The sequence below is a fragment of the Fusarium verticillioides genome, chromosome 2 (genome assembly GCF_000149555.1).
Source record: "Fusarium verticillioides 7600 chromosome 2, whole genome shotgun sequence".
NCBI classification, from domain to species: domain Eukaryota; kingdom Fungi; phylum Ascomycota; class Sordariomycetes; order Hypocreales; family Nectriaceae; genus Fusarium; species Fusarium verticillioides.
In genome coordinates, this window is record NC_031676.1 from 568582 (window position 1) to 593241 (window position 24660).

Genomic DNA, 24660 nt, shown 5'->3' on the forward strand with positions numbered 1-24660 from the left:
TGATTCTCTCGTGACTTTAAACTTTCACCCTTCTTCTCACATCTCACTCACTCTCATACAATAACAATGGAAGAAATCGATAATCTTCGAAGAGAAATCGCAAAGCGAGAAGTCGAACTCGCAGATCTACGCTCTCAACTCGCAGCCGCAGAATCACAAGCACGTGAATCCCAAGAAGCGTGGAAATGGCCACTCAATAACCACGAGTATGAGAGGTACAGTAGACAGATGATTGTTCCCAACTTTGGACTCCAAGGTTAGTTTCCCTTCAAATGCTCAAGAGAAATGTACTAATTGAAGAATAGGCCAACTACGCTTGAGAAACGCCAAGGTTCTACTTGTTGGAGCGGGAGGTCTGGGATGTCCTGCTGCTGCATACCTCGCTGGCTCAGGGATTGGGACGATTGGTCTTGTTGATGGCGATGAAGTTGAGGTTTCGAATTTGCATCGTCAAGTTGCGCATTCGACGGGTCGTGTTGGTATGAGCAAGGTTCAGAGTGCGATTACGTATCTCAAAGAGTGAGAGCCCCTTCATGGTCAAGTGTCCCTTGCTAACTGCTGAAGTCTCAATCCTACGATAACTTATAATGCGCACAACACACATCTTACACCGCAGAACGCTGAGGACATTGTATCTGGCTATGATTTAGTCCTTGATTGTACCGATCACCCTACATCTCGCTATCTCATCTCAGATATCTGCGTTCTTCTCTCAAAGCCTCTTGTCTCAGCATCTGCATTCCAAACTTCAGGTCAACTGATCGTTCTAAACAATCCTCCTGGAAAAGGTCCCTGTTATCGCTGCGTATTCCCTACGCCCCCACCACCAGATAGCGTGGTTGGGTGTGGTGAGGGTGGAATCGTAGGACCTATCGTTGGTACAATGGGTGTCTTGCAGGCGTTGGAGGCCATTAAGTTGATTTCAAGAGGCGATCTCGAGATCCATGGAGAAGCCAAGACACCGATGTTGTTACTTTTCAGTGGCATGTCTGATACCCCTTTCCGATCTGTGAGGATGAGGGGCAGAAGGAAGACTTGTCTGGCTTGTGGAGATGAGAACAGACTGACTTTGAGTCAGTTGAAGAACTCAATGGACTATGTCCAGTTTTGTGGTGTCAAGCAGCCTGTTCAATTACTCCAGCCGGATGAGCGAGTCACAGCGAAGGAGTATGATGAGCTCTCCAAGTCAGAGAACAAGGATATGCTGCTCGTGGATGTCCGAGAGAAGGAACATTTTGATCTCTGCAATATTTCAGGTTCGGTCAACATCCCTATCAGTCGCTTCATGAGCGCTCGTGGCGAAGCTACACCAGAAGGATGGCCAAGCGATCTGCCTCATTCAACTCCCATATACGTCGTCTGCCGAGTCGGTAACGATTCGCAGATTGCCGCGCAGAAACTCAAGGACCTAGGATTAGGGAACAATGGAGAGAGATTCATCGGCGATATTCTTGGTGGCATCAAGTCATGGAAGGACACTGTTGATCCATCTGTACCTTTTATATAGACTGATGAAAGAGATGCCGGCTAAAAGAGGAAATGGGGATAGTCGTATTGGATGAGAGATTTTATGATACATACATACAACATACAATGCCCGTGTTAACCCGAGCACACCAAGGGCAGGCCATTCCTGCCCATCAGCTGCGCCATTACAAATAACATTTTGCTCAAGTCAACAGAGACTCATGTGAGATATTTTTTACTTTTCTTTCTTTTCGTTTACACAAAGTTGGCAGTCTTCTTTTTGTTGAATGCCTTTTGGTCTTTTAGCCATTGGCGATATCCAGAAACGCTAGAGATCTTTTCGCCGTAGAAATCAGGAACTGTTTCGTAGTTAGTAACTGGCTTGATCGGCACCGGAAGTTAGCGAGATGAAAAACTTACCAGGGTTGCTGGCGCTCGAGTTGGTGGGGTCAACCCGATGCTTCTTGATGCGCTCAAAGAACTGAGCCTCCTTCTGCGTCATCTGCTTCTTCCACTGTCGATTCAAGAGGTAAAAGACCTGGTTTCCAACACTAGGACCGCTCAACCACCCAAGACCCGAGAACGCGAGCGTCATAAGTCCCAGCGTCATAAACGGATCGAGAGGGATTTGCGAGATGATCGGTTCCGCCAGGCCCGTCGAGAGGAAAACGGCGCCCGCACCACCAGCAAACAATCCATTGGTGATGGAGAACAGGAGCTGGTATCGTCGGCGCGAAACTCGCAGCTTGAAGAAGCTGTTCCAGTCGAGCGGGGGGAGTTCGGTGGTGGTGGTGGACTGCGGCTTATCGGCGTAGGTGCGGGACAAGGTCTTTGCGACGACGGGTGTGAAGCATTGGGGTCGGAACGGCGACGCTGAGAGACATGACGCTGGGCGGAGGGTAGAGAATGAAGCTTTTTGTGATGAGCGCACGAGACCAGTTAGCGGCATGCGCAAGACGGAGGTCTTGAGCGGAGAAGCCATGATGAAAGTGAATTGATGCTTGTAGCCAATTGAGGTTTTGGGAGGGAGAAAAAAGTCAATTAGAGGTTTGGAGTGGAGATTGAAAAGATGTCGTTGTGCCGTCGGTTATTAGGCGTGACGTGGGGATGCTGAAGCTCGGGTAGAGCTGTGTTCGTGATCTCATGGTGGATGGAAAAGTTTGGCGCTTCATTAGGCGCGGCTAAGCGCTGCCGCCGTTAAAGCTCAATTAGATAGCAAGGGGATACCCCAAGCCCCCCTAATAAGGACTATATAGCCTTGACTAAGATAAGGATAGTTATTCTCTACATAAAAACTTAAGTGCTTAGGTATAATAATAAGTATATTAATTAATAACTTGCTAAATATAATAAAAGTATTTATTAATTAAAAGCAATCTCAAGTTCCCTTTATTTACTTGAATAAAATACAAGCTATCCAGGAAGGTAGTTATAGGCCCTTTCATGTTGTCTTAGGCTTTGTTGACCTTGTCTTTGGCTTAGTCATCGGGTAGCAGCTCTTTCTTAGGCCTGCTGCCAGCCTCTTACAGTACAAGCCGCGTTTTATTAGAACAGCTCATAAAACAGATTTATTCTTATGAACACGCCGACGACATAAATCGAAAATCCTTTTGTTTAATTTGCCCCAGACTCTTCCTTTACCTATGATTTCTACTCACCCAATCGCATTGGCGACTCCTCCGTTACAATCTTGCTAGAACTGGAGACGCGGGTCGCGGGACTCGCGTTGGCGCACGAGCGATGGAGTCCTTCCAACAGCAGCTCGAGCCAGACGAGTCGGAAAAACGAAAACCGAAGGGAACACAAGAGATCTCGGATCGAAGTGCGTCTTCGGTCTAAACCGAAAGACTATGTCCCAGGCAGTGGCCCTCCCCTGCAGCCCATTAGCTTGCTACCACCCCAAGACTCGACCGCGTACATATTGGAGCGAATTATCCTTCCCTCGCCAGGACTTGCTGCAGATGGACTTCCTCTACCTAGGCGGATGACATATATCGTGTCATGGACGGACCTACCAGCGGCACAGATGTTGGTTCCTGCGATGGATGTTCTGGAATACGTATCGCCGAGGAAATTGGAAGAATGGGAATTCAAGAATACGGAAGAGCAGCTGGAGGAAGAAACGACGGAGAAAAAGAAGACAGAAGCTGGACAGGTTACACAGCCAAAGAAGCGAGGTAGACCGCCCAAGCACAGTACGATAGAAACGGCTGTTGTTGCCGTGGTAGAAGACGATGAGGCTGTTCCAATGAAGGGGGCCATGTCGATCAAGACCCCTACAAAGAACAGATTAAAGGACTTTGAGGGGTTATCGGATGAAGAGGGTCCGGCGAGGCAGTTGCAGTGGGAAATGACTGGCGACTCGGCTGAGACGGATGATCAGGCATTGGATGAGCAAAGAGGGACTATTGAGAACTCAGAAAGCGCTTTTAGTGACACTAAAATGGATCTACCGCAAGGTTCAGCAGCCGAGTCCCACGTCCCAAAGAAAAGTCATACCAAAGGCAAACATTTCGAGTCGATCCCGTCAACAGGGACCTCAAGTCGCCAAAGCACGCCCCAGATCCCGAGCATACGCTCAAAGTCTGAAGGCAAGAAGAAGCTTAGCCGTTCTCTGAAGAAATCACATCCTTCTAATGAACCATTGGGTGGCGTTCAAGGCACAGGCTCCGCCTCAGACTGGACGCCCAAAGAGTCACTCACCTACTCTAACTCCGGGGTTGAGACACCAGATCCAGAGTCAGAAACCCAAACAGCACGTCTCATCGAAGAAGCTATGTCGGTTCAAAAGAAACCTCCAAAGTCGAAGTCAAAGTCCAAAAGTAGCATCCCCGAGGCTCCAGAGCCAGTTCCTCAGGAAGACCCCAACCAAGAAGATCCAGAAGAGGCAGAAGAACCAGGCTGGGAGGTTAAACGCCTCGAAGACATGGAACTCTACGATGTCGAAGGTCAAGGTCTAGTGCGCTACTTCTTGGTCCGCTGGGAAGGCGACTGGCCTCCTGACCAGAACCCCTCCTGGGAGCCAGAATCCAACCTCCCCAAAGATCTCGTCAAAGCGTACCTCCGCAACGGGAAAAGAAAGCGCTCAGACAAACTGGCTACAAAGCCAGCTTCCAAGCAACCCTCCGTTGCACCGTCTTACGCACCAAAGAAGAAGTCTATGAAACAAACTACGTTAACGTGGGGCATTCCTGCAAAGCAGTTCAAAAGCGTCAGTGAAGCTTTCGCAGGCGGTGAAGAAGACGAACTCGGAATGCCCATCGCTGCAGATCCACGTAAGGATGATGATGAAGACGATGAGCTTTTCGTCGTGGAGGAACCGCCTGCGAAGAAGAGGGCTAAGAATGGGGGTGCGAATGGATGGGGAGCGGCTGATTATAGATGAAGAAAAATAACAAGTCAAGGTTGGCTATGGAGTTGGAGATGGATTCTTATCATTACGGGCGAAGGCGTAATTACTTTCAAAAGCAGAACGGTCACGGCGGAGATACATAGCATTAGAGATACCCCATTTTGTGTCAAATGACTTAATTACATTAAACTACCTTAAAGTACGAAAACTACCGTTGATTCCTTGATTGATTGATTGATTGATTCCGAGGGCCCAAAAAAGATGTCATACAAATCCCCATCCCCTATAGCAATGCCCTGGATTAAATGTCCCATACCTGCGTCAAAACATTCCATAATTAATCCGTTGCCTTTGTCGGCAACATGTGCAGCCGTACTGTGTTGTTCGTGGTGTGTCAGTGTGGTAGAACTGAACTGTTGTTGGAGTGTTCATGGGAACACGGCTGATCCGTAGATGCAGCTTGCGCAACATCGCGACTTTGTTGTGTAGATTTACTTTCGTTCAGTCTCAGCGGTTGAGACAACCTTTCGAGACTTGGGGTTGAGGTACGACTTGATTTGGTTGGGAATCGTGGTGAGTCGCTCAGGGTTCCAAGACTCAGGCAATCCGAACTTCTTGTTAAGGTTGCGGCGGATGTTCGCAACACGCCCGTACTCAGCGTACTTGGGCAGATAGGGTACCTCGTTAGCCTCGCAGTAGTGCATCCAGAATGGAGCCCAGTTGGGCTTGAGGACATTCTCCTGCTTGAGCTTCATGAGCTCTTGGTCGTCGAGTTTGGTATAGATGTCACCGTTGATCTCCCGAGAATAGACCTGGCCCTGAACGATGATGTATTTAGTCTGCCCATCGACGAAGTTGAAAGTGACGTTGGTCATCTGAATGTCCCGGAGGTCAGGGGAGCTCTTGTCATCACGGACAAGGATGTGCGGGACCACAGTTCCGGTGCAGCGAGACGAATTTTGCGACATCTCCACCATCGACGAGGTGCATAATGCCTCCGCATTCATGTAAGGATTGAAAGGAACCCCGACGCTCATTGACGCGGTGGGAGGAACGACATTCATCGATGGGGTGCGCGAGACCACCTCCACGTTCAGGGACGAGGTGCGGCTGGTAACCGCACGTCGGGGAATGGGAGCACCGTACGCAAAGTTAGAAGATGGAGTGAAGAGGTTGAAAGGTTGAACATTCCAGGCGTCAGAAAGGTGCTTGGGAGAGACATACGCGATGGTGTTGGACACGGAACTGGTGAGTTCCTCGACATCGCGGTCTGAGGGAGTGGGACCAAAACCCAGCTGGGCAGCAGGGCCATGGTAGGGCAGGAAGACGTGGTTCAGAATCATGTAGCACAGTCGGCCAGCCTCGAAGACACTGGAGAACTCAACTGACAGTTTGCCGTTCATCTGATTGTTGTTGGGAACGAAGGAAGCACGGATAACGTACTTCGTTCCGAATCGAGTGAACAGATGCCAAATGGCAGATGTAGGAAAGTTCTCCATAGTGATACAACGACCAGACTGCTCGCTGTGATAGCCGACACCATACTCAAGTGGGTGCCCATGGCGGGAGTCGTAGGACGAAGTTGAGTTGATAAGCTTGACTTCAATGTTGAAGAAACGTCCGGTGCTGTTGATAAGCTCAAGACCGTTGGCCTTGATGTTGGCGACGTACTTTTTGGCGGCAGCGGAGTCGCGGAATTCGACACACGCAAGCTTGAAGACAGTACCGCTCTTCCCAAGGTTGTCCATGATGGAGATTCGGATCAGGCCCCCGACACCGCAGACCGCGTTAGCGATCTGAGTCAGGGTGGTTCCCTGAGGGATCTTGTTCAGGAGGACTCGACGAGAGTCGGCGGTCTCGGCTGGATCGAAGACGGACTTGACGTCGATCTTGTAGACGCAGTCGTCTGAAATAAGAGGGATAATTTTACTCTCGTTGCTGGTGGTGGCATCCTGATCATCATAGATAATGACTGAGGAGGTTAAAGATGCATCGCTGGCGCCACCATCGGCCGCAGCGGCAGCAGAGTTACCGCCTGATCCGGGAGCAATCTGGGACTCGATCTCTGAGGAGTCGTCGGCAGGCGAGTTTGGGGGGTCCTATTCCCCGGGCTCGTGGCTGTCTGATTCAGATGTCGTCTCACGGACGCTTGACTCGTCCGACTCTTCATCGGATGAGGTCTCATCGTCCCCCTGAATTCAATGTTAATCATCTGGTTCAATAAGGGACAGAAAATACTTACGTCAATTCTAGACGAGGAGCCGCCTTCGGCCTCACTCAGACGTCGCAGCTTCTTGTTGCTCTCCTGAATATCAACCGCGACCCGACTCAGTTCCTCCATCTTGGCGAGGAGCTGAGTGGGCGTAAGGTTACCATTAGTGGAGGCAATAACTGCGTCCTATGAGGTGAAAGCGTTAATTTGAGAATAAGTATGTTTGACTGGTGGTGACTTACCCGGAGCTCGTCGTAATAAACTCGGTTAGCTAGATTCTCCTCCAGTAATCGGGTGAAGTCTGCATAAGCCTCGCCTTGGCTTATGATTTCCTCTGACGAGAGGTTGGAGAAATCATATTCATTTGAATTTAGGTCGACCTGAGAGTCGAAACTGGCAAGCCTGTGGAGTATATCGTCTCTCTCATCGAGATAATGGGTTACTTCACCCGAAGGGTGGGAATCTAAATCCCCTAACGCGGCGAGAGAGTCGGAGGAGTGAGAAGATTGCTCGTCGGAGTGGGAAGACAAGAAGTCCCAAATGCCTTGCTCAGAGGTAGGGCCTCGATCACCGTTAATGGTGGGGGGAGACATGGTTAAGTTGAGGGTTGATAATGAAAATGAAAAGGAGAAGGGGGAGAAGATGGGGGTAAGTGTCAACAAAAACTCAGGGTGTTTGTGAAGGGGGATTTGTCTGAGTTCAGGACGAAGATACTTTAGTAAATTTAATAATCACTCTCGTTTTAACACGATCACAATGAAGATATTCGAAGGTAAACTTTGTGATGTGTGAAAAGAAGAAATGTTTGTAGAGATGAGTTGGGGGAGATATGGGAGAGAAGATGTTATTGCGGAGGGGGAGAAAAGAGGAGAGCAATATATACGCGAGAGGGGCAGAAGAATCAGCCTACGACGCGTCGAGCCCTAGCCTATAGGAGAGCAGAACCAACAAACTCCAGACGATCTGGTGACCAGGTAACGACCAGTCACGCTGCCAGTGGTGCTCAGGAGTAGGGCACAGAGTATTTACTCCGGCGAGGGTAATTTCAACTTCTTGTGGGAAAGGGATAGGGTATTGCAGGAGTCAAGTCCTCGAGGCACTGGAGAGGAGTTGGTCCTAGTTGTGGAGGGGTTCAGGAGAGGTTGGAGTAGCGGCAGTGCAGTGGGACGAAAGGAAAAGAAGCTATCAAGACTTGGGCCACCTTGATGCTGAACAGTCATCCGGTTCATGGATCCACAAGAGAGCAGCAAGCCTAACGTTGATGTTGATGTTGATGTTCATATTTTGTTCATTGACACATACAGCCATGATACTCGACCTAGTTTTTAAATGTAGATAATATAATCGTAATCCCCATGTTGCCGGAGGTAGATATTATTGAAAAGATAGCCTATGCCAACTTTCACTCGCTCCTCTCCAGCCGAAGTGGTGTTGCTGCTTGGTGTTGCCGGTGGCATACATCCCATTCTGTCCCGCCCCTCCACTGGTGAAACTATTCGGGCCCCCACTAGTCTCCCAAAGGTCATCACGATATCGCCGTCTTGTTGTTTATGTTCATCCATATTGTATTTCGTCCATTACATCGGCATTTCATCCACCAGCACATGGTCATGGAACTCAAAGCTCGAGGGATGAACATGACCACGATGGTCCAGAGTGTTACCTTCTCACTGAGGGAACAGTGCATCTTGAGGTGTGCTAACCTTGTATCGTTGCGCAGTATCACCACCATGGACTCATGGTGTTTTCCACACCTCGACCCCGAACCTGTAAAGCAAACAGACGATATGCACCGGCCATCTACAACGGCCATACCCATCTTCCTCGATCACAACGACGGCGCGGCGGCTTGCCCACGAGCATACGAGGCACCGGTCACATATGAAGAGCATTGCATCAACGACGCAGCGACTCGGGAGCGGCCTATCGGCGAGACAAGAGTAAGAGGCAGGACTGCGGCAGGGCTTTGACATCCATTCGGAGCATACTGGCGGGCCAACAGGCCTTCACTCAAAGGAACGACACTAGAAGTCCATAACACGACAGAGAAGAAGACACACATATACACAGAGACATATCCTCGAAGACTAGCTCTGTCCCTGCCCCTTATTCTTGCACTTGCGGTCGCTTTCACGTCAGTCAGACCACTTGTCTTGACGGCGATCGGATCTGCCCAGCATCGTTACTCCTTGATCCATACAGAGGTTCCTCCTATTACCGCATATACAAGCTGTAACTGACCAGACTTGACCATGTGGCAGGGGAAGACGAACGAGTAGTCAGTTCACAAAGCGCTGGCTTTATGGAGAAGACACGACATAGGGAAAGACCACGAACGAAGAGACAACGAGTGAGGACACCGCAAATGAACGATTCATCGAGACCCGAGACGCATTGAGATACAATACAAGGCACATAAGCACAAAGGAAGGGTAGGAGATGAGGGGTTGGCGCTGCAGTTGACAAAGAACTCAGCAAACAATTGGAAGCTGGCCATCAAAGAAAGGAGTATTTGGGATGAGGTTGATCAGCAATGGACCGCAATTGGCCTCGCCACTCGGCGATACGACCGCGGAACGAGCATTCAGGCATTGGAGGCACGCAGAAGATAATAAGGGGTAAACACTTGAAGACGTGAAGTTGGAATAGAAGAAACAAGGTTACAACGGTCTCACGTAAAACGACATGTCGTTCCTGCTCTATCCCCGTAAGATCCACACTAAGACACTTCTAAATTGTCCCACTGTCGGCAATAAGTAGTTCCACGCAATATCCTATTCTCATACAATCACATATGTAATTAGTAGAAGGTACTTTGTCTTGGTTGTATCTCACAGACTTGAGAAAATGACCGCCATTGATGAAGGCCGAGTGTTATCTGGGCTTCTTGGGCGTCTTCCGGCCGAAGTACTCAACCAAGTATTCCACCAACTACCCAACATCGACTTGAAAATTCTGCGCCAAACATGCACTTACATCAAAGACTCTACGCATCTTCGCCTTAGCCGTCTCTTTCTCTCGCCTAATTTGCGCGATATAGAGGTCTTCAAAGCTGTAGCAAACCACGAAGCCTTTCGGCTCCAGGTCACAGAGATCATCTACGACGATACACGTTTTGATGCAGCCCACGAAATGGAGTGGACCTCATGGTATAACGAAGAAAAGGATATCGGCGAGGTCACTGAAGTTCCTGAATGGTATCGTCACATCTACCGTGGGAATCGCGAGGATATAAGGAGGTACAGTCCTCACCATTCACAGGCCAAAGAAGCCTTGGAACATCTCCTCAGCCCGGCAGAAGCATTCAAACATTTCAAGAGGTTATGGCAGGAACAACAAGAGACTATTGCGACCAACAGAGACGCCGATGCGTTAAAGTATGGGATGCTACGGTTTCCCAATCTGAGAAGAGTGGTAGTTAGTCCTGCGGCTCATGGAAGACCTTCACTGCCGTGGTAACTCACGCCTACTATCAGATCACTCCTACGCGGTCTCCTTTACCCTATTGAGCGTGGATGGCCTCTTACAGAGGATCATTCCAACTTTCCCGAAGCGAGGGATTGGGATGGCTTGGAGAAGGATAAATGGCGCGGCTATTGTCTAGTCAGTCGTATCGTCGCCCAACACCTACGGGAGAACCCGGAGAGCAAACTTGCTGAATTGGCTGTTGACACCAACCAGCTCCGAACAGGGATTAGTTGCCGTATATTCGATGACGCCGAGAACAGCGAGATCAAAGACCTGAAGGCCATCCTAAGTCATCCTGGGTTCGCGAGCCTTGACCTCTCTCTACACTGCGGCAACCAGTGTGAGAAGAACTGGTGCTCTTTTCGAAGTAACCATTTGCGGGAAACACTTGCCATGGCGAGGGATATCCAACATTTTAGTCTGTTGACTAATGTTATATATGTTGACGACTTTGATGAATCTGACTCTGACGACTATCACGACCCTGATGCAGAGGAAGTAGACCACTTTATTCCTTTGCAAACCATCTTGCCTGTTAACGACTGGCACCAACTTCGACACTTCGGCCTCTGTCGATTCATCGTCAAAAAAGACGACGTCATAAATGTTCTCGAAATTTTATCGCCAACTCTAGAGTCTGTTGAACTGAGCTACTTGATCTTCATGCCCGATAGTGGCGACTATCACAGCTTGGTGCAAGACATGCGGCAGAAGCTGGGCTGGCGCGAGCGGGATGCAGAAAGCCAGCCTAAAATAGTTGTTCGCATTGACGTTCGATTTGGCAGTGTTCATGGCGCTTAAATGATGGATGTTAGCCGGGAGGTGACCAGTTTCATGTATCAAGATGGTGAGAACCCATTTGACGAAGATGAGGGAAGTGTTGAGCATCCGTATGTTCCTCAGAGCGATACCCCTGAAGGTAATGGGAGGCTCTTGGATTCATTTGATCCCAGTTTTGAGAGACCCAATGCTAGCATGCTTGCAACGCAAGGCCGATAGACACAAGTGCTATGGAGGAAGCAGAGGGAGAACCGCGAGTAGGAGAGACGGGACAGAGATGATGGCCCATACCTTAGCTCCCGGGTGAGTCAAGCGGCCAGTTTTAGCACCCTTGCCCCCCGCAAAAGACCCTTGTTGGAACTCCCAGGACATGCATGGGCTGTAGACGTCAGTTACAGGGGTGTTCACAGACAACAACATGTGGAACCAACACATATGATGAAGAGCAGAGCAGCAGAACCAATAATTCTCACAATTTTCTGACCAGTCAAATCTGATTCTCATAAGTAAATTTTGGTCAGTTCATATTATTCGGCGATTTCCAAATTGTACCCTGTTCGATGTGGATAGACTTCCTAGTCTAGCTCAGCCTCCAGGCATCCAAAGCACCAAGCTTCAGCCGCATGCAACCAGTACAGCCCATCCAAGCCTACATTTCGCAGGACGAGCCACTGTAAAAAGAGTTCCCGTCTCTTTCAGAAACAAACCTACAGAGGGAGCATCTGACTCACTGACCGATTTCTGCCACTCAACTCAGTCCTGGCCCAAACGCAAAGCGACACACGAAAAAGTTACTTCAACATGAGGAATTTTCAAATAAGTGAAGTATATAAGAGCACACACTTCTTCTTATTCCCACGTTCGTTTCTTCTTTTCAACTGGTTTCCGCTTATCATCAAACATCATGGATTCTTCATCGGAATCAGATCTCCCTTGGTTTCTCAAGTCATCAGCCCCCGTTCTCTTCCCCTTCGACGATGCCCTGAGACTGCCACAGGCTGAGTTTGAAGAATGTATTCGTCAGATGATCACGGGTCGTCACAATGAATCATTCGGAAGAGAAGTCCGTGAGGAACATTTCGCTGCTATGGCTGAGGCTGCTGAGTCCGAGACCTTCACTCTAGTCTCCAACTCGACCTCTGCCGAAATCCGTCAGGCTTTGAATGCCGCGAAACTCTCGAATCATGCATCCCAAGACACTGAAACTATGGGAAGGTCTTCTCCTACCCAGGAGATGGAGGTGGAAGAAGCCCAGCCTGTCCAGTCCAATCCTTTCATGGAGGGTCTTATCAACTACGACAACGAGAAGCCAGCTCGGGACCTGGAGAACATGATGTACACAGAGAACGGCGATCTCGCTTATCGATCTAGCCAGGACGCCCTCGTTGATCTCTTCCAGGAACTCGAAGAAGTCGTCTCTGGTCCTCGCCTGAAGGATCTCCTTACCCGAGCCTGGGAAGAGAACCCCCTTGCTACTCTCAGAATCATCTTCAACTCGCGCTCCATCCACTTGGGCAAGAGCTCGCGCACGGTGTTTTATCGCTGTGCCGGATGGTTGGCGCAGAATCATCCCTTGACCCTCGTCGCCAACCTTCGTTGGCTCAGCCGCCCGGTCATCAACAAGAAGGCCGAGAAGAAGGAAGACGATGACCTTGTTCTCGTTGAAGAAGAGAACGATGACGACTCGACCAAGTTCGACGTGAAGAATGGAGTGGCCCATGGCTATTGGAAGGATTTGCTCAATATCCTTGCCATTGCGGCCAACGACAAGCTTACTGTGATTGATGACCCTAAGGAGGTCCTCAACACCGAGAACCCTGGAATCCTCCGAGGCAAGAGCACCAAGAAGCCTCGCCATCGCGACGGCCGCAGACTCCACGGACATCATCATGGCGGTATGATAGGTGGAAGAGGGCGCGGTCGCGGTCGTGGCCGAGGCCGGGGCCAAGGATCTCACTCAACTCGACAGGAGATGAGTGAGCTGAACCACAAGGTCGACCCCAAGGAACTCAGACGAGAGACCAGAGAGAACCGCCATGAGACCGCACGGGTTCTCTTTGAGACGGACCCGGTATACCGCGCCCTACACATGAACATTGCCAGACTGTTCGCAGAACAGCTTAAGAAAGACATCCAAGCTCTCACTGGAGACAACAATGCCAAGCGCTCTATCTCTCTGTGCGGCAAGTGGGCTCCTTCTTCCGATCACTTTCACGACAGACACACCTTTATCGTCACCACCATCGCTGAGATTCTATACCCCCGAGCCACCATCAACCACCCGATGCTGAGCCCGAGAGACGACCACGAGAAGTATCTCCGATTCGCCCGTGAGCAATACCGAAAGGATACATCTGCCCTGCGAAAGCAGCTCGAGATCGTCGAGCGAGATATTACTCTCAAGAAGTACGAAAACATCAAGTACGACCGAGTCCCCTCCCTTGCGATGAACCAATACTCTAAGCTGTTCATCGAAAACGATGCGGAGCGTTTCAGTAAATATCTCGATAAGGTTGCCGAAGGAAAGGCAAATATCTCTGGGGCTACGCTTCTCCCCTCTACGCTGATCCAAAAGGTTCGAACCGGCGGCTCGGCTGTCCGATCAGGCACAAAGTCGCTTCTTGATCAGAAGGTCGCTGAGATCGAGTCCAAAGTCCTCGACGGGTAGTGGAACGCGCTCGTCAAGAGAATCAAGGACTCGGGCACAATGGACTCCTGCATCGCGGTCTGCGATGTATCTGGCAGCATGGGCAGCCCTGTTTTCAGAGATCAGACCACGCCCCTCGATTCCGCCATCGGTCTGTCTCTCCTCCTCGCAGAGGTCGCCAAACCCCCTTTCGCCGGCACCTTCATCACCTTCAGCGAGCACCCCAGAGTCGAGGAAGTCGACTTGACCAAGACTCTGCGGGAGAAGTACTGGGCCATGCACCGATCGGAATGGGGCATGAGCACCAACTTCGTCTCTGTATTCGAAGACCTTATCCTCCCTATGGCTCTTGAGAACAAGCTCAAACAGGAGGACATGATCAAGCGGGTCTTTGTCTTCAGCGACATGCAGTTCAACCAAGCCAGCTCCTCCAACTCTCACTACAGCCGACCTTGGGATTACAAAGGGCGGTCAAGCTCAAGCTGGTCTACTTCCTTCGAACGCATCAAGGTCAAGTTCGAAAAGGCGGGTTACGAACTCCCCGAGCTTGTCTTCTGGAACCTCGCAGGCGGACGAGCCGGCTACACCGGAAACGGTGGCGACCCCACGGCTCCCAAGCCTGTCAAGGCTGACGAGGATGGAACATGCCTCGTCAGCGGGTACTCGCAGGGCTTGCTGAAGGTGTTCCTGGAGGGTGGTGGGTTTGAGGAGGAAGAAGAGGAAGAGGTTGTTGTTGAGAAGGACGAGGAGGGTAACGTCACCCAGAAGACGAAGAAGGTGAAGATGACGCCTCTCAAGATCGTGCAGAAGGCGATCAGCCACAAGGCGTATGAGATGTTGAAGGTTGTAGACTAGAGGGTGTAATGAGTTATGAAAAGGATACCCAGAATGAAACGCATAGTTATTGTAAAACAGTATGCATCAGTCGCAAGCACGACTTTAGCTAAAGGAGTTGAATTGGTTTTCATTGTGGTATTTCCCGTCTTGTGAGTGGTAAGTGAGGCGTGATGTCAGTGCGACATGAAGATCTTCATGTGTCAATTTGCAGTTGAAATCTGTGGTTCAAAGCTTGCACCACAGACTAAACTTACCTACACATGAGACGGGGGCTCCGAACAGCGACTTTCGAGAAAAATGCATGCTCCTTTGTTCCCACATAGAGCTTTTCAATGTAGCACAGTTAATACAGGATGATTTGGCTCTGTTCTGGAGCTTCCCTCATCGCTTTGTGTCTTGGAGATGGTCTTTGAAGCTCGTGATGGTTAGTTTCGCTTTGCGGTTGTGCTCTACTGCTTTGATTCGTCGCAGCCAAGGTTTCCAAACTTGCGCGAGAAGACGCTAGAGACAATAAAGTTGATCATTTCTTCACGTACAACTAGGGGGAGAGTTGTTAGTGACATTTACTTTAAACTCACAGTCTATAAAATACACTATCTATCTCTTTTCAGACAATTTATTGCCTTCAATCGATAGTATATTGATCTAAACTTGAATGGTAATATACGTCTATGAATAGTAGTGACAGAAAATTAAATCTAATTTAAGATTTCTTGAAGAATATCAGCTTACCCTAAACTCCAGCGAATCAGAAATGGTTCTACACCACTCTAGTAATCGGCTGGATTACTTAGACCTTTTTATTGTTTGTAGATTTTGTAGTCGGTTTATGTTCAAACCACATCATGTCTGCCACCGACGCAAAAACAACGCCCTCGAGGCTCCTTTTAGCTGGAGAATCAATTTATCCTTGACATAACCTCAACAATTGGGAGCAATTTGCTCGTTGAAAGCCGTGTGCCCCCCCGGACCACGACTCTATCATCGCCTTTTCAATTTTTGCCGTCCGCAGTTTACCTATGTCTAATCAGACAAGGGATCCTGCTGACGGCCTTAGCAGTGCCTGGCGACAACGCATGCCCGTCAGCTAATGCCCGTTGAGTTTATCAGCATCTTCAAAGCCGGTCGTCTCTGCTACATGATTCGAAGTTCGAACTCATCCATAAAACGAGGCTACTGGAAATAGAGCTATCGGAGATTGCCCAATTCAGCTTCCCGAGATTTAGATGATGGTAGCGCGGGAGATAACCGCGAATAAGGGCGTAGTGCATTAGTCTCGTGCTATAAGATATCGAAAGATAGGATAACCGATATCAGTATAATGCCAACAAGGGATAGTACCTACGCATTCCGATTCGTAGAGAAACGATATATGGGAACTTATGCTCGTGGATTCGCCTCGCGAAACCGCTTGATCAAAAGCTTGTGTGGTATCACTGCTGCACATAGATTTCGCGAGAATGTGGTGCAAGATATGGTGGAACTTGGAGGCGGTGATCACTCAATGGCAAGACAGATTGTCCGACGGCTCAGGTATTGGAAAGTGATAGGTTATCTCGTAAATGTGGCTTAGAGATAGAGTTGTGAGAGGTTGCAACGCTGAGTTGGGGATGGCTGATAACTCACATCACATCACCCCTTATTCACAAAGTTCTGCATAGCCTTCTCCACCAATGTCTTGGCTATCTTCTGCATTTCGATCAAGGGGTAATCGAACATTTCCCATGATTCAACAAATCGAATGAGCCCCATTTGCGAGTTGGGTCATGCGTTCTTTTCAGAGTTTCTTGGCAATCTGTGTACCGACACTCACCGAGTCTGCACTGACCTTGAGTCTCGAGAAAAAAGGTTCAGCTCGGAAGACTTACGCGAAGAGAATCCTTCGCAGTTCTACAAAAAAAAAGTCGGATGTTTGAAGAGGATAATACGGGATATATCTCGACTATTCAAGGACGTCCTCTCCACGTTCTTGCATCGCCGAATTACGGCCGCTGATAGGGTCCGTTCACAGAGTCAGCTGGTGTTTCACAAATTCAACATACAGAGTACAATGGCTCCATTATCTCCGCCATTCTGGGTACCTGAACGCGGAGTTGGGAATGAGGAGTCCCCAGATATCTCTCACTGCTGGGACCGTGGGGGATTCATGCGTCCATTCGCCCGGGGAAGATGAGAAAAATAGGGGCTCTGGGATATTTTGACAAGTACTCCGTATACATGTTGAAAAAGGGCCGTTTACATCGGTGTCCGTTCTCCAGCAACAGGCATGAAGCTCCGAGTAAACGGCCGGCTCTCCACGGCTCCGGGTGGGTCCTGGAGGAGTCTTCCGAAATGAAAACGCGGGTCTGGAGGAGAAGAATTTGGGGAGCCTATTCTACGGGCTGGGGGACTGTGAACTGTAGGCGAGGTCACGTTGGTGAGAAGAGAATTACCAACGAGCTGAAAGAGTTTTCCGGTTTAGTGCTGGGCTGGGTTTGGAAAAGATCGAAGTGATATGATATGCCGGTACTTGGTGTCAGGGCCAAGGAATCGTTTCGATGACCCACTGGACTTGGCGATGAATGCAACTTGAGCCAAGGATAGGCGAGTACGTAGTAGAGAGAGTGTGTGATTGTCGTTGTGACTGTGGGTGAATATGAGGGTATGATGAAGTTGACGTTGGAGATTCTCCGCAAGAACAACCCCAGAATTCGCTACACAATCAAGGTTTTTTCTCCAACGTCCGTCTCTTCTCTGTAGGGAATCGTGTCGTGAATGTGTAACGCGTAGTGATCGCCGGGTCGAAAAGAAGTCGCACCGAGAACGATGCCGTAAGCCCAGAGCTCGACCAATGCCCTCGCTCCAAAATGGGGCTGGCACCTAGGCACCCTAGCACCCATGGCGGTTTAAGCTTACCTTGCGGTGCCTTGGACGTTACGTCATAGGCCCAAACTCTACAACACCAAGAAATTTTAGAGAGCAACATCCACTGTAAGAACCTACCTAAAATTCTCGCCAAGTTTTGGGCAGGTGATACGTACCCCAGAACCCCATGCCAAGGGGTTATTCACATCCACATTCTTCCAGAAATCCAATCATTGACGATCCACTTTGCACTGACTCGTTCCCCCCGTTACTCGCCTACCTCGCCTTGTTACGGTTCAGGTTCTGAGGCCAGCAGAAATAGAGAAGAAAGATACTGGAGAAACCCCAGATGATGAAGGATTAAAGCAACGCCACTGACATCGGCCCTTTATCGTCAAACCTCGTTAGAGACTAATACATACTGTACGCAACATGGACCTCTCCACGCTCTGTTGATAGTCTACAATGGCCATGCCCATCACTAGTGAGTCTTGGGTGCTGTAAGTGTGAGGTGATCTGCAGCTGGCACAACGGCTGTCTCTCCCTGTCTCTCTCTGAAGAGACACGGGCTTGGCTTGAGTCGACTTCCCCATGACGACTGCCAAGTTTAGTAAATGATGCCCACCCCCATCTCGTCTTCTCTATCATCATCATCCATGGACCATCGCGGAACGGAAAGACATGCCCTGTCGGGACCCCCGACTGCTGCTCTTTTCCCCTACCTAATCTAATGGTATTATGGGGCAGGGCCGTTTTGTTTTTCTTCTTTTATATACCCCAGGTCTTGGTCTTGGTATCTGAAGAATAAAAGACCTCATCTTCCTCCCTTTTTCTATGACTCTCGATAATACATCTTTATTCTAGCTTTATTGTATTTCCTTTTCTTATTACACCTGCGACACAGTCGTACACCATTGTAACCATGCTTGGTCATAAGTATGTCTACTATTCCCCCCTCTACACCCATCTTCGGCCACAGCTAACACTCCCAGGTCTATCAAGGTCAATGGCGCCGACTGCGGTATAGAAGCCATCCTGCTGGGCGTCATCACGTCCATAGGGGGATTCCTTTTCGGTTACGACACTGGGCAGATTAGTTCTATGCTCCTCTTCAAAGACTTTATCATCCGCTTCGCAACCGGCTACGACGAGGAAAAAGACGAAAAGGCTTTTGTGCCTATTATTCAGTCGACCATGGTCAGTCTCATGAGTATTGGAAGTTTGATTGGTGCACTATCTGGTGCCTAGTACGTCTCCTTGACCCTCGCGCTCCAACACAACAAACTGACAACATCCCAGCACTTCTGATTGGTGGGGACGTCGCAAGAGCATGACCTTCGGAGTCGCCTTGTTCATCATTGGTAATGTCATCCAGATAACGGCGATGAATTCGTGGGTTCATATGATGATGGGTCGATTCGTTGCTGGTCTTGGTGTTGGTAACCTCTCCGTTGGTGTGCCCATGTTCCAGTCAGAATGCGCCCCTCGCGAAATCCGCGGTGCTGTCGTCGCCTCCTACCAACTCATGATCACAATCGGTATCCTGGTTTCCAACATAGTTTGTCTCGGTCTCAAGAAAATCGACCACAGCGACGCATCCTGGAGAATCGTAATTGGCCTCGGAATTGGCTTCTCTCTACCTCTCGGGCTAGGTATCCTGGTTGTCCCTGAGTCTCCTCGATGGCTCGCTTCCAAGGGCGACTGGGAGGGTGCCCAGGTGGCACTCGCACGTCTTCGCGGTCAGAAGAACACGCCTGAACACTCTCTCGTCCAGGACGATCTGAGAGAAATGCGAGGCATCCTTGAGAAGGAGAGGCAAGTCGGCCAGGGCGGTTGGCTCGAGTGCTTCAACCCCTGGAGCTCAGTTCCCAAGCTTCTCTGGCGCACTATGCTCGGCTTTTTCATCCACTTCCTTCAACAGTGGACCGGTGTCAACTACTTCTTCTACTATGGAGCCACCATCTTCAATGCTGCTGGAATTGAGGACCCTATCCAGACCCAGCTCATCCTGGGTGCTGTCAACGTTGCCACTACTTTCGCCGGTCTCTGGTTCGTCGAGAGATTCGGACGTCGTTGGCCTCTGTTCATCGGTGCTATCTGGCAAGCTGCTTGGCTGTGCGTCTTTGCCTCGATCGGCACAGCCATCAACCCCGTCGGCAACAGCACAGTCGGTATCGTTCTCATTGTCTGCGCGTGCATGTTTATCGCGTCTTTCGCCAGTACCTGGGGTCCCATGGCTTGGGTCGTCATAGGAGAGACCTTTCCTCTCCGTACTCGTGCGAAGCAAGCCTCTATCGCTACCGCCGGTAACTGGCTTGGCAACTGTAAGTCGTCGCACTGTCTTGATGTGAAGCTCTTCTCTAACAATTATAACAGTCATGATTGCTTTCCTGTCTCCTATCGCAGCCGATGCCATCAGCTATGCCTTCGGTTTCGTCCTCGTCGCAGCCAACGTGGCCGCCGCTCTTCTCGTTTGGTTCTTCCTCTTCGAATCTCGAAAGCTTACCCTGGAGAATGTCGACCTCATGTATGGTCAGGAGGGTCTCAAGCCTTGGAACAGTCACAAGTGGGTTCCACCAGGATACATCACTCGTGACCAGAGAGACGAGTCCGCCTTCCACGGGAACGACAAGGGTAGGAATAGCGAGTCTCACTCTGGAGAGGATTCTCGTGTTGAGCAAATCGATGTTTAGAGAAGGGTTGCATGGGACATATTTGTGTAAGCACTGGATGCATACGCGGCGTTCATTATGGTTTTGTCACTGTATAGGTGTCATACGGAGTTGGCTAGTCTGGCTTAAGACATGCGATCAATTATCATTATTTGGTTTTATCTAAACTCTTTTGCAAAATGTGATGGGTATCATGAATACCACCCAACGCCTGACACCCTTATAACTTGGTAAATGCATTCCTCCTCCGTCCCCTTCATCAACATATATTCCCTCAGGACCAGATCCCTCATTGCCTTTTATATGCCCTTCAAATGACCTGCTTACATTCAAAAATCATGTTCTACATCAACATTGTTTCTCCACTCAGATGTTTTCTTCCACTCTTTCATAATCTCGGTACTATTGACAACTGGCCCTGACCACGTTATCTTTGCTATGGATTTCACTATATTGTACCGAAACATGATCTGCGGATCTGCCCTACTTCTGATTTCGAGTGTTTGAAGTTTTGGCATCTTGCGTGCTGCTCTCGCTGCACAGCAGAGCAATTCCTCTATCTTTCTTCGCCTTTGCGTTTCGAATAAATCTGTCGATAAGGTCAGTGTCTTAAGATAAGGCCATCGTATTAGCTTTTCAAGGTCTTCATCTGTGACGTATCTACGGAAGATATCAAGGAAGTGACCGGCGCCGATGATGTCCACTACAGACATATGTTCTAGCCTTTTGGAGTTTTGGCGGAGACCCTTTGCTAGAGCTTCTCTATTCAGAAGTTCACATGTTTCCCAGTCATGAAGCACCCGGCATTTCTCTCCGTTGACGGATAACTTCTTGACTGTGACTGGGAGCCACTCGGCAAACGGTTTTTCAGCATATTCGATCCATTCTGATTCTGACTCGGATGTACCACAGGCCCATCGCTCGATGGTTATGTCCTCTATGTTATCGAAACTTTCGAACATGTGGAGGAGAGTTTCTGGCCAGAACTGACGGAATTGCGTGTTCCGGATAAGGAACTTGGAAACGATAGGAACTGAGGGGAGTATAGCATCTTCCGGTTTGAAGTATTCTACGGCATCGTCGTCCTCGGCAGCCGTGACGAACTCGATTTCCTTCCACCCCAAAAGGTCATACGTCAAAGCCTCCCAGTAGTCCTGTATCCTCGAAATCGTGTTTGGCAACCCCCAAAGGCCGTACTGTTCAACGTAGGGTCCTTGGGGATTGTCATAATGATAAGGTTCTCTTGACTCTGACTTCTTGTGGGCCTTGTACGCTTCAAGGTCTCGTTCGAAAACACGTTCGTTAACCGTAACGTGGTCCCAATCCTGGTATGAGAAAGCACTGAGCTCAAGCGTGATTCTGTTCTCAGCGTTCCACAGAGAAATGATATCCCACAGTCTGAAGATACATTCGGTAAAGCGTTTGTCTGCTCTCCAGAGTACACTGGGATCTTCGGCGGTCTTGCTTCCAGGAGTTAAATGTAGACTGGGATGATCTGGAAGAATTATTCGATACCAGATGTGTTTGACGAACCATTGACGTCGTGGGGTAACTATTTGGCGGAAGCTAGTGAGCTCGTGTTGATCGATGGCGAGGGACTTGAAGTTCTTGCGCTCGAAGAAATCCTGCCAGTCTTTGCAGACAGCGGCGTAGGGGGCGGTTAATGGGTCTCGGGAGACTTCTTGTAGGATCATGCGCTGGATCTCGGCCGGGAGGGAGTGAAAACGTGGAGGCATGGTGTATTGTTGGAGGGGGATATCTGATGCTGAAGCTGTTAGGTAGGATTGTGAGAGTATGGGACGATGCATGTGAACTGACAGTATGTGTTATAGTATAAAAGCCGGGGTATATAGTGGCTCGTAAGAATCGGAATTAGAAATCGATGTTATTCGTAGCATAAGATTGAAGTGATGATCAATGAGTGCTTGAATAGATGAAGTTTGCGTATGAGACATATGAAAATAAAGGCGTGTCGTTGTTTAAATGTTCGTCCTGGAACATTTAGATGCCATTGAGATGTCAGTAGTGGGAAATGTTTTGAAAGGCTAGAGTGAACAATAGCATGCGAACAGAGGGGTCGGCGTGGTGAACAGAGGAACAGAACGGCAGACACAATGACGGTAAAAGAAGTCTCTGAACAGGTTGTCAAAGAAAAGAGCATCAAAGAGCATTATTCGTTGTACGCTAGTACTGTTGGAAAGGGAGGTCGGGTTATTATCCCCTGTTGTAATGTCTTTGGTATTGGATGTGGGAATTGCACGAAGGGGATGCAGCATGGCTACTGGACTGTCAGCGAGATACCTCTAGGAACATACGGCAAGCTTAAGATCATTGAGGGACTAGAATGCATGTCTCTGCCGTCTCGGTCTCCTCGACATTTACCAAATACATTGAGAAGGGAGTGTACATCCCGTATAATATGGCATTGACACTCGCTTCCCAAGGACAATCACCGCAATATCAAGCCCAAAAGAATACAATTATAGGCTCTCCTAGCCTAGTACTAAGTACTTCTGCAGGTGAGCGAGGTCTAGCTGTTGTTGTTGCCCTCCGCCTGAGGCACCGGCCCTCCTCGCTCTGCATAAAACCTGACAGTGCCACGCTAAACCCCCCTCTCATATCCATCTTCCTTCCACCCACAACTTCTGCTCTCCCTCATCACAAAAACTCTTCAAATATCGCAAAAATTCTCAGAAAACATCGCATCAACTCTTCATTAGTCAAGGTAAGTCATCATATCCTCCGCCAGGGAAAAAGACCTTCTAGAAAAGTAGTCTGGCGATACTACTTGAGGTCTATGTGATAAATTTCAGAACGAGTGCTTACGCTCTTTTATTTATCTTCTAGGCCATCTTTTTCTTTTCTGCACCGCTCTCAGCAGAGAAGTCTTGTGCACTACCAGCTTTCATCAATACACTCTCTTCCCCCCCCCCCCCCTCCTCCTCCTCCTCCTCCTCCTCCTCCTCCTCTTCTACTCTTTGCCAAGAGGTCGGATTGTTGCAACCACCAAACCATACGTTCTTTGGACACTACGCACTTCGAACCCATCCAAGGAAGGAAGCGCGTTCACTTTGCGTTCACTCCGCAGACCTCAGTAGTCGGTTTCACGTTTAGAGATGATGGCAAGACTTTTGAAATTCAACACCGCCCATCTCCAGGCGGGCTCTAGTATGCAACTCAACGTCTCTGACTTGAGGACTGCACTAGTAAAAATCAAAGCCCAAGCTACACATTCAGTTGCTATGGTTGTGAATCATGACCTCTACGATGAGCAAGAGCAATCATACCTGACACACAGAGTATGAGTGGCAGAAGGCATAGCAGTTGTGTCTACGTTCCGCTATAACCTATCTTTAGATTGGTTTGCAGGCCTCGACAGCTTACACTTGTAGTCGGCGAGCCACTGCCAGACTCACGTTAATGAAGGGCTTGCAGTACACAACGACACCGAAGACTCCACGACCCGAAACCATCCGTACAAGGCTTTTGGTAAACCGCCCGGGGACTCTGCGCTCGGTCTCGCGATCCAAGCCGCCAATCAAGCTAGTCCGCCATCGTCAATGGAGGATCTCTCGAGCCTATGGTTCGCACGAGTTCTCATTGCTGTATCTCGAGAAGCCGCTCGTTGTTTTGGGCTCGGAAACTGTACTTACTACACCTGTCTGATGCAGGGGGTAAAGCGGGACTCGTCAGGCGTGCGAGATACTGCCTTACCTTTGTCCTGTCTTCTACTCCAACGCCAACAAGCTAAGGTCAACGTATTCGCCGTCCTCGACGCCGCAGAGGACGCCTAGCATGAGGTGATCTTTGGTCGGTAGGACATCTCTCAACTGCGAAACGACGCGGAGAAGAACCCAAGCATTCTCCTTCGTCCCGAGACAGATGTGCTGAGTTAGGCACCCGGCGTCATGTTCTGGACACTAGACCACCACGGATGACATGGGATATGTGGATTGTAATGAGAATTCCATTGCAGAGCTCTATATATAAGCCGCCAAGCCGTGACCGTCGGGGACTCCAAACTCGGGTCGGTGCTGGTTCACTGCGTACGTGAAGATCCGGCCTGAGCGCGTAAGTTTCTCTCTTCCTCTCATCTTTTCATTCTTTTGCTAACTATATTCTACAGCTGGACCTTGGCCTTGTGCGATTCTCTGAGCTTAGACAGCTTAGCGTCGAGGTCAACATCCTCAACTTCGCAATCATCGATCCCGCCCATGTCGATGAGATTACCCATTCCTCAGTTTGTTGCAGATTAGACATGGCTGGGAAAGCGACTTGAGGATGTCAAGGGTGGTGGTGATGCCGGTGAAACAGCTGGGCCTTCAAACAAGGAGGCGCCGGCTGCCCGGAAGACTATATGAGATGTGGTCGGTAGACACGG

The 24660-nt window shown here is 49.4% G+C and overlaps 12 protein-coding genes across 12 annotated transcripts; 9 read left to right on the plus strand and 3 right to left on the minus strand.

Annotated features, from left to right (window-relative positions):
* The first annotated feature begins 25 nt into the window (after nt 1-25).
* On the plus strand, nt 26-1697 carry FVEG_05997 (hypothetical protein). Its single transcript, XM_018894220.1, has 3 exons — nt 26-256; nt 306-519; nt 565-1697. Exons 1-3 carry the CDS (start codon nt 67-69, stop codon nt 1505-1507), a joined length of 1347 nt encoding a protein of 448 aa, XP_018751248.1. The 5' UTR covers nt 26-66; the 3' UTR covers nt 1508-1697.
* On the minus strand, nt 532-2649 carry FVEG_05998 (presequence translocated-associated motor subunit PAM17, mitochondrial). Its single transcript, XM_018894221.1, has 2 exons — nt 1888-2649; nt 532-1826 (listed from the first exon to the last, which is right to left on the minus strand). The coding sequence occupies exons 1-2, from the start codon at nt 2447-2449 to the stop codon at nt 1723-1725; spliced, it is 666 nt and encodes a 221-aa protein (XP_018751249.1). The 5' UTR covers nt 2450-2649; the 3' UTR covers nt 532-1722.
* A 364-nt stretch (nt 2650-3013) lies between these two features.
* On the plus strand, nt 3014-5033 carry FVEG_05999 (hypothetical protein). Its single transcript, XM_018894222.1, has one exon. The coding sequence runs from the start codon at nt 3452-3454 to the stop codon at nt 4850-4852; it is 1401 nt and encodes a 466-aa protein (XP_018751250.1). The 5' UTR covers nt 3014-3451; the 3' UTR covers nt 4853-5033.
* Nucleotides 5034-5310: 277 nt separating this feature from the next.
* On the minus strand, nt 5311-7624 carry FVEG_15785 (hypothetical protein; the record flags this gene model as incomplete). The annotated part of the gene is made up of 4 exons (XM_018904977.1): nt 5311-6918; nt 6967-7011; nt 7062-7217; nt 7274-7624. 4 exons carry the CDS (start codon nt 7622-7624, stop codon nt 5311-5313), a joined length of 2160 nt encoding a protein of 719 aa, XP_018751251.1.
* Nucleotides 7625-8761: 1137 nt separating this feature from the next.
* Nucleotides 8762-9001, plus strand: FVEG_15786 (hypothetical protein; the record flags this gene model as incomplete). Its single annotated transcript, XM_018904978.1, has 1 exon — nt 8762-9001. One exon carries the CDS (start codon nt 8762-8764, stop codon nt 8999-9001), a length of 240 nt encoding a protein of 79 aa, XP_018751252.1.
* Nucleotides 9002-9878: 877 nt separating this feature from the next.
* FVEG_15787 (hypothetical protein) lies at nt 9879-11300 on the plus strand (the record flags this gene model as incomplete). The annotated part of the gene is made up of 2 exons (XM_018904979.1): nt 9879-10408; nt 10508-11300. 2 exons carry the CDS (start codon nt 9879-9881, stop codon nt 11298-11300), a joined length of 1323 nt encoding a protein of 440 aa, XP_018751253.1.
* Nucleotides 11301-11303: 3 nt separating this feature from the next.
* FVEG_15788 (hypothetical protein) lies at nt 11304-11498 on the plus strand (the record flags this gene model as incomplete). The annotated part of the gene is made up of 1 exon (XM_018904980.1): nt 11304-11498. The coding sequence occupies one exon, from the start codon at nt 11304-11306 to the stop codon at nt 11496-11498; it is 195 nt and encodes a 64-aa protein (XP_018751254.1).
* A 685-nt stretch (nt 11499-12183) lies between these two features.
* Nucleotides 12184-13947, plus strand: FVEG_06003 (hypothetical protein; the record flags this gene model as incomplete). The annotated part of the gene is made up of 1 exon (XM_018894223.1): nt 12184-13947. One exon carries the CDS (start codon nt 12184-12186, stop codon nt 13945-13947), a length of 1764 nt encoding a protein of 587 aa, XP_018751255.1.
* A 39-nt stretch (nt 13948-13986) lies between these two features.
* On the plus strand, nt 13987-14781 carry FVEG_06004 (hypothetical protein; the record flags this gene model as incomplete). The annotated part of the gene is made up of 1 exon (XM_018894224.1): nt 13987-14781. One exon carries the CDS (start codon nt 13987-13989, stop codon nt 14779-14781), a length of 795 nt encoding a protein of 264 aa, XP_018751256.1.
* A 2958-nt stretch (nt 14782-17739) lies between these two features.
* FVEG_06005 (hypothetical protein) lies at nt 17740-20884 on the plus strand. Its single transcript, XM_018894225.1, has 4 exons — nt 17740-18543; nt 18600-18854; nt 18907-19931; nt 19984-20884. The coding sequence occupies exons 1-4, from the start codon at nt 18530-18532 to the stop codon at nt 20298-20300; spliced, it is 1611 nt and encodes a 536-aa protein (XP_018751257.1). The 5' UTR covers nt 17740-18529; the 3' UTR covers nt 20301-20884.
* FVEG_06006 (hypothetical protein) lies at nt 20609-22015 on the minus strand (the record flags this gene model as incomplete). The annotated part of the gene is made up of 1 exon (XM_018894226.1): nt 20609-22015. One exon carries the CDS (start codon nt 22013-22015, stop codon nt 20609-20611), a length of 1407 nt encoding a protein of 468 aa, XP_018751258.1.
* Nucleotides 22016-23398: 1383 nt separating this feature from the next.
* FVEG_15789 (hypothetical protein) lies at nt 23399-24073 on the plus strand (the record flags this gene model as incomplete). Its single annotated transcript, XM_018904981.1, has 2 exons — nt 23399-23578; nt 23672-24073. The coding sequence occupies 2 exons, from the start codon at nt 23399-23401 to the stop codon at nt 24071-24073; spliced, it is 582 nt and encodes a 193-aa protein (XP_018751259.1).
* Between the last annotated feature and the right edge of the window lie 587 nt (nt 24074-24660).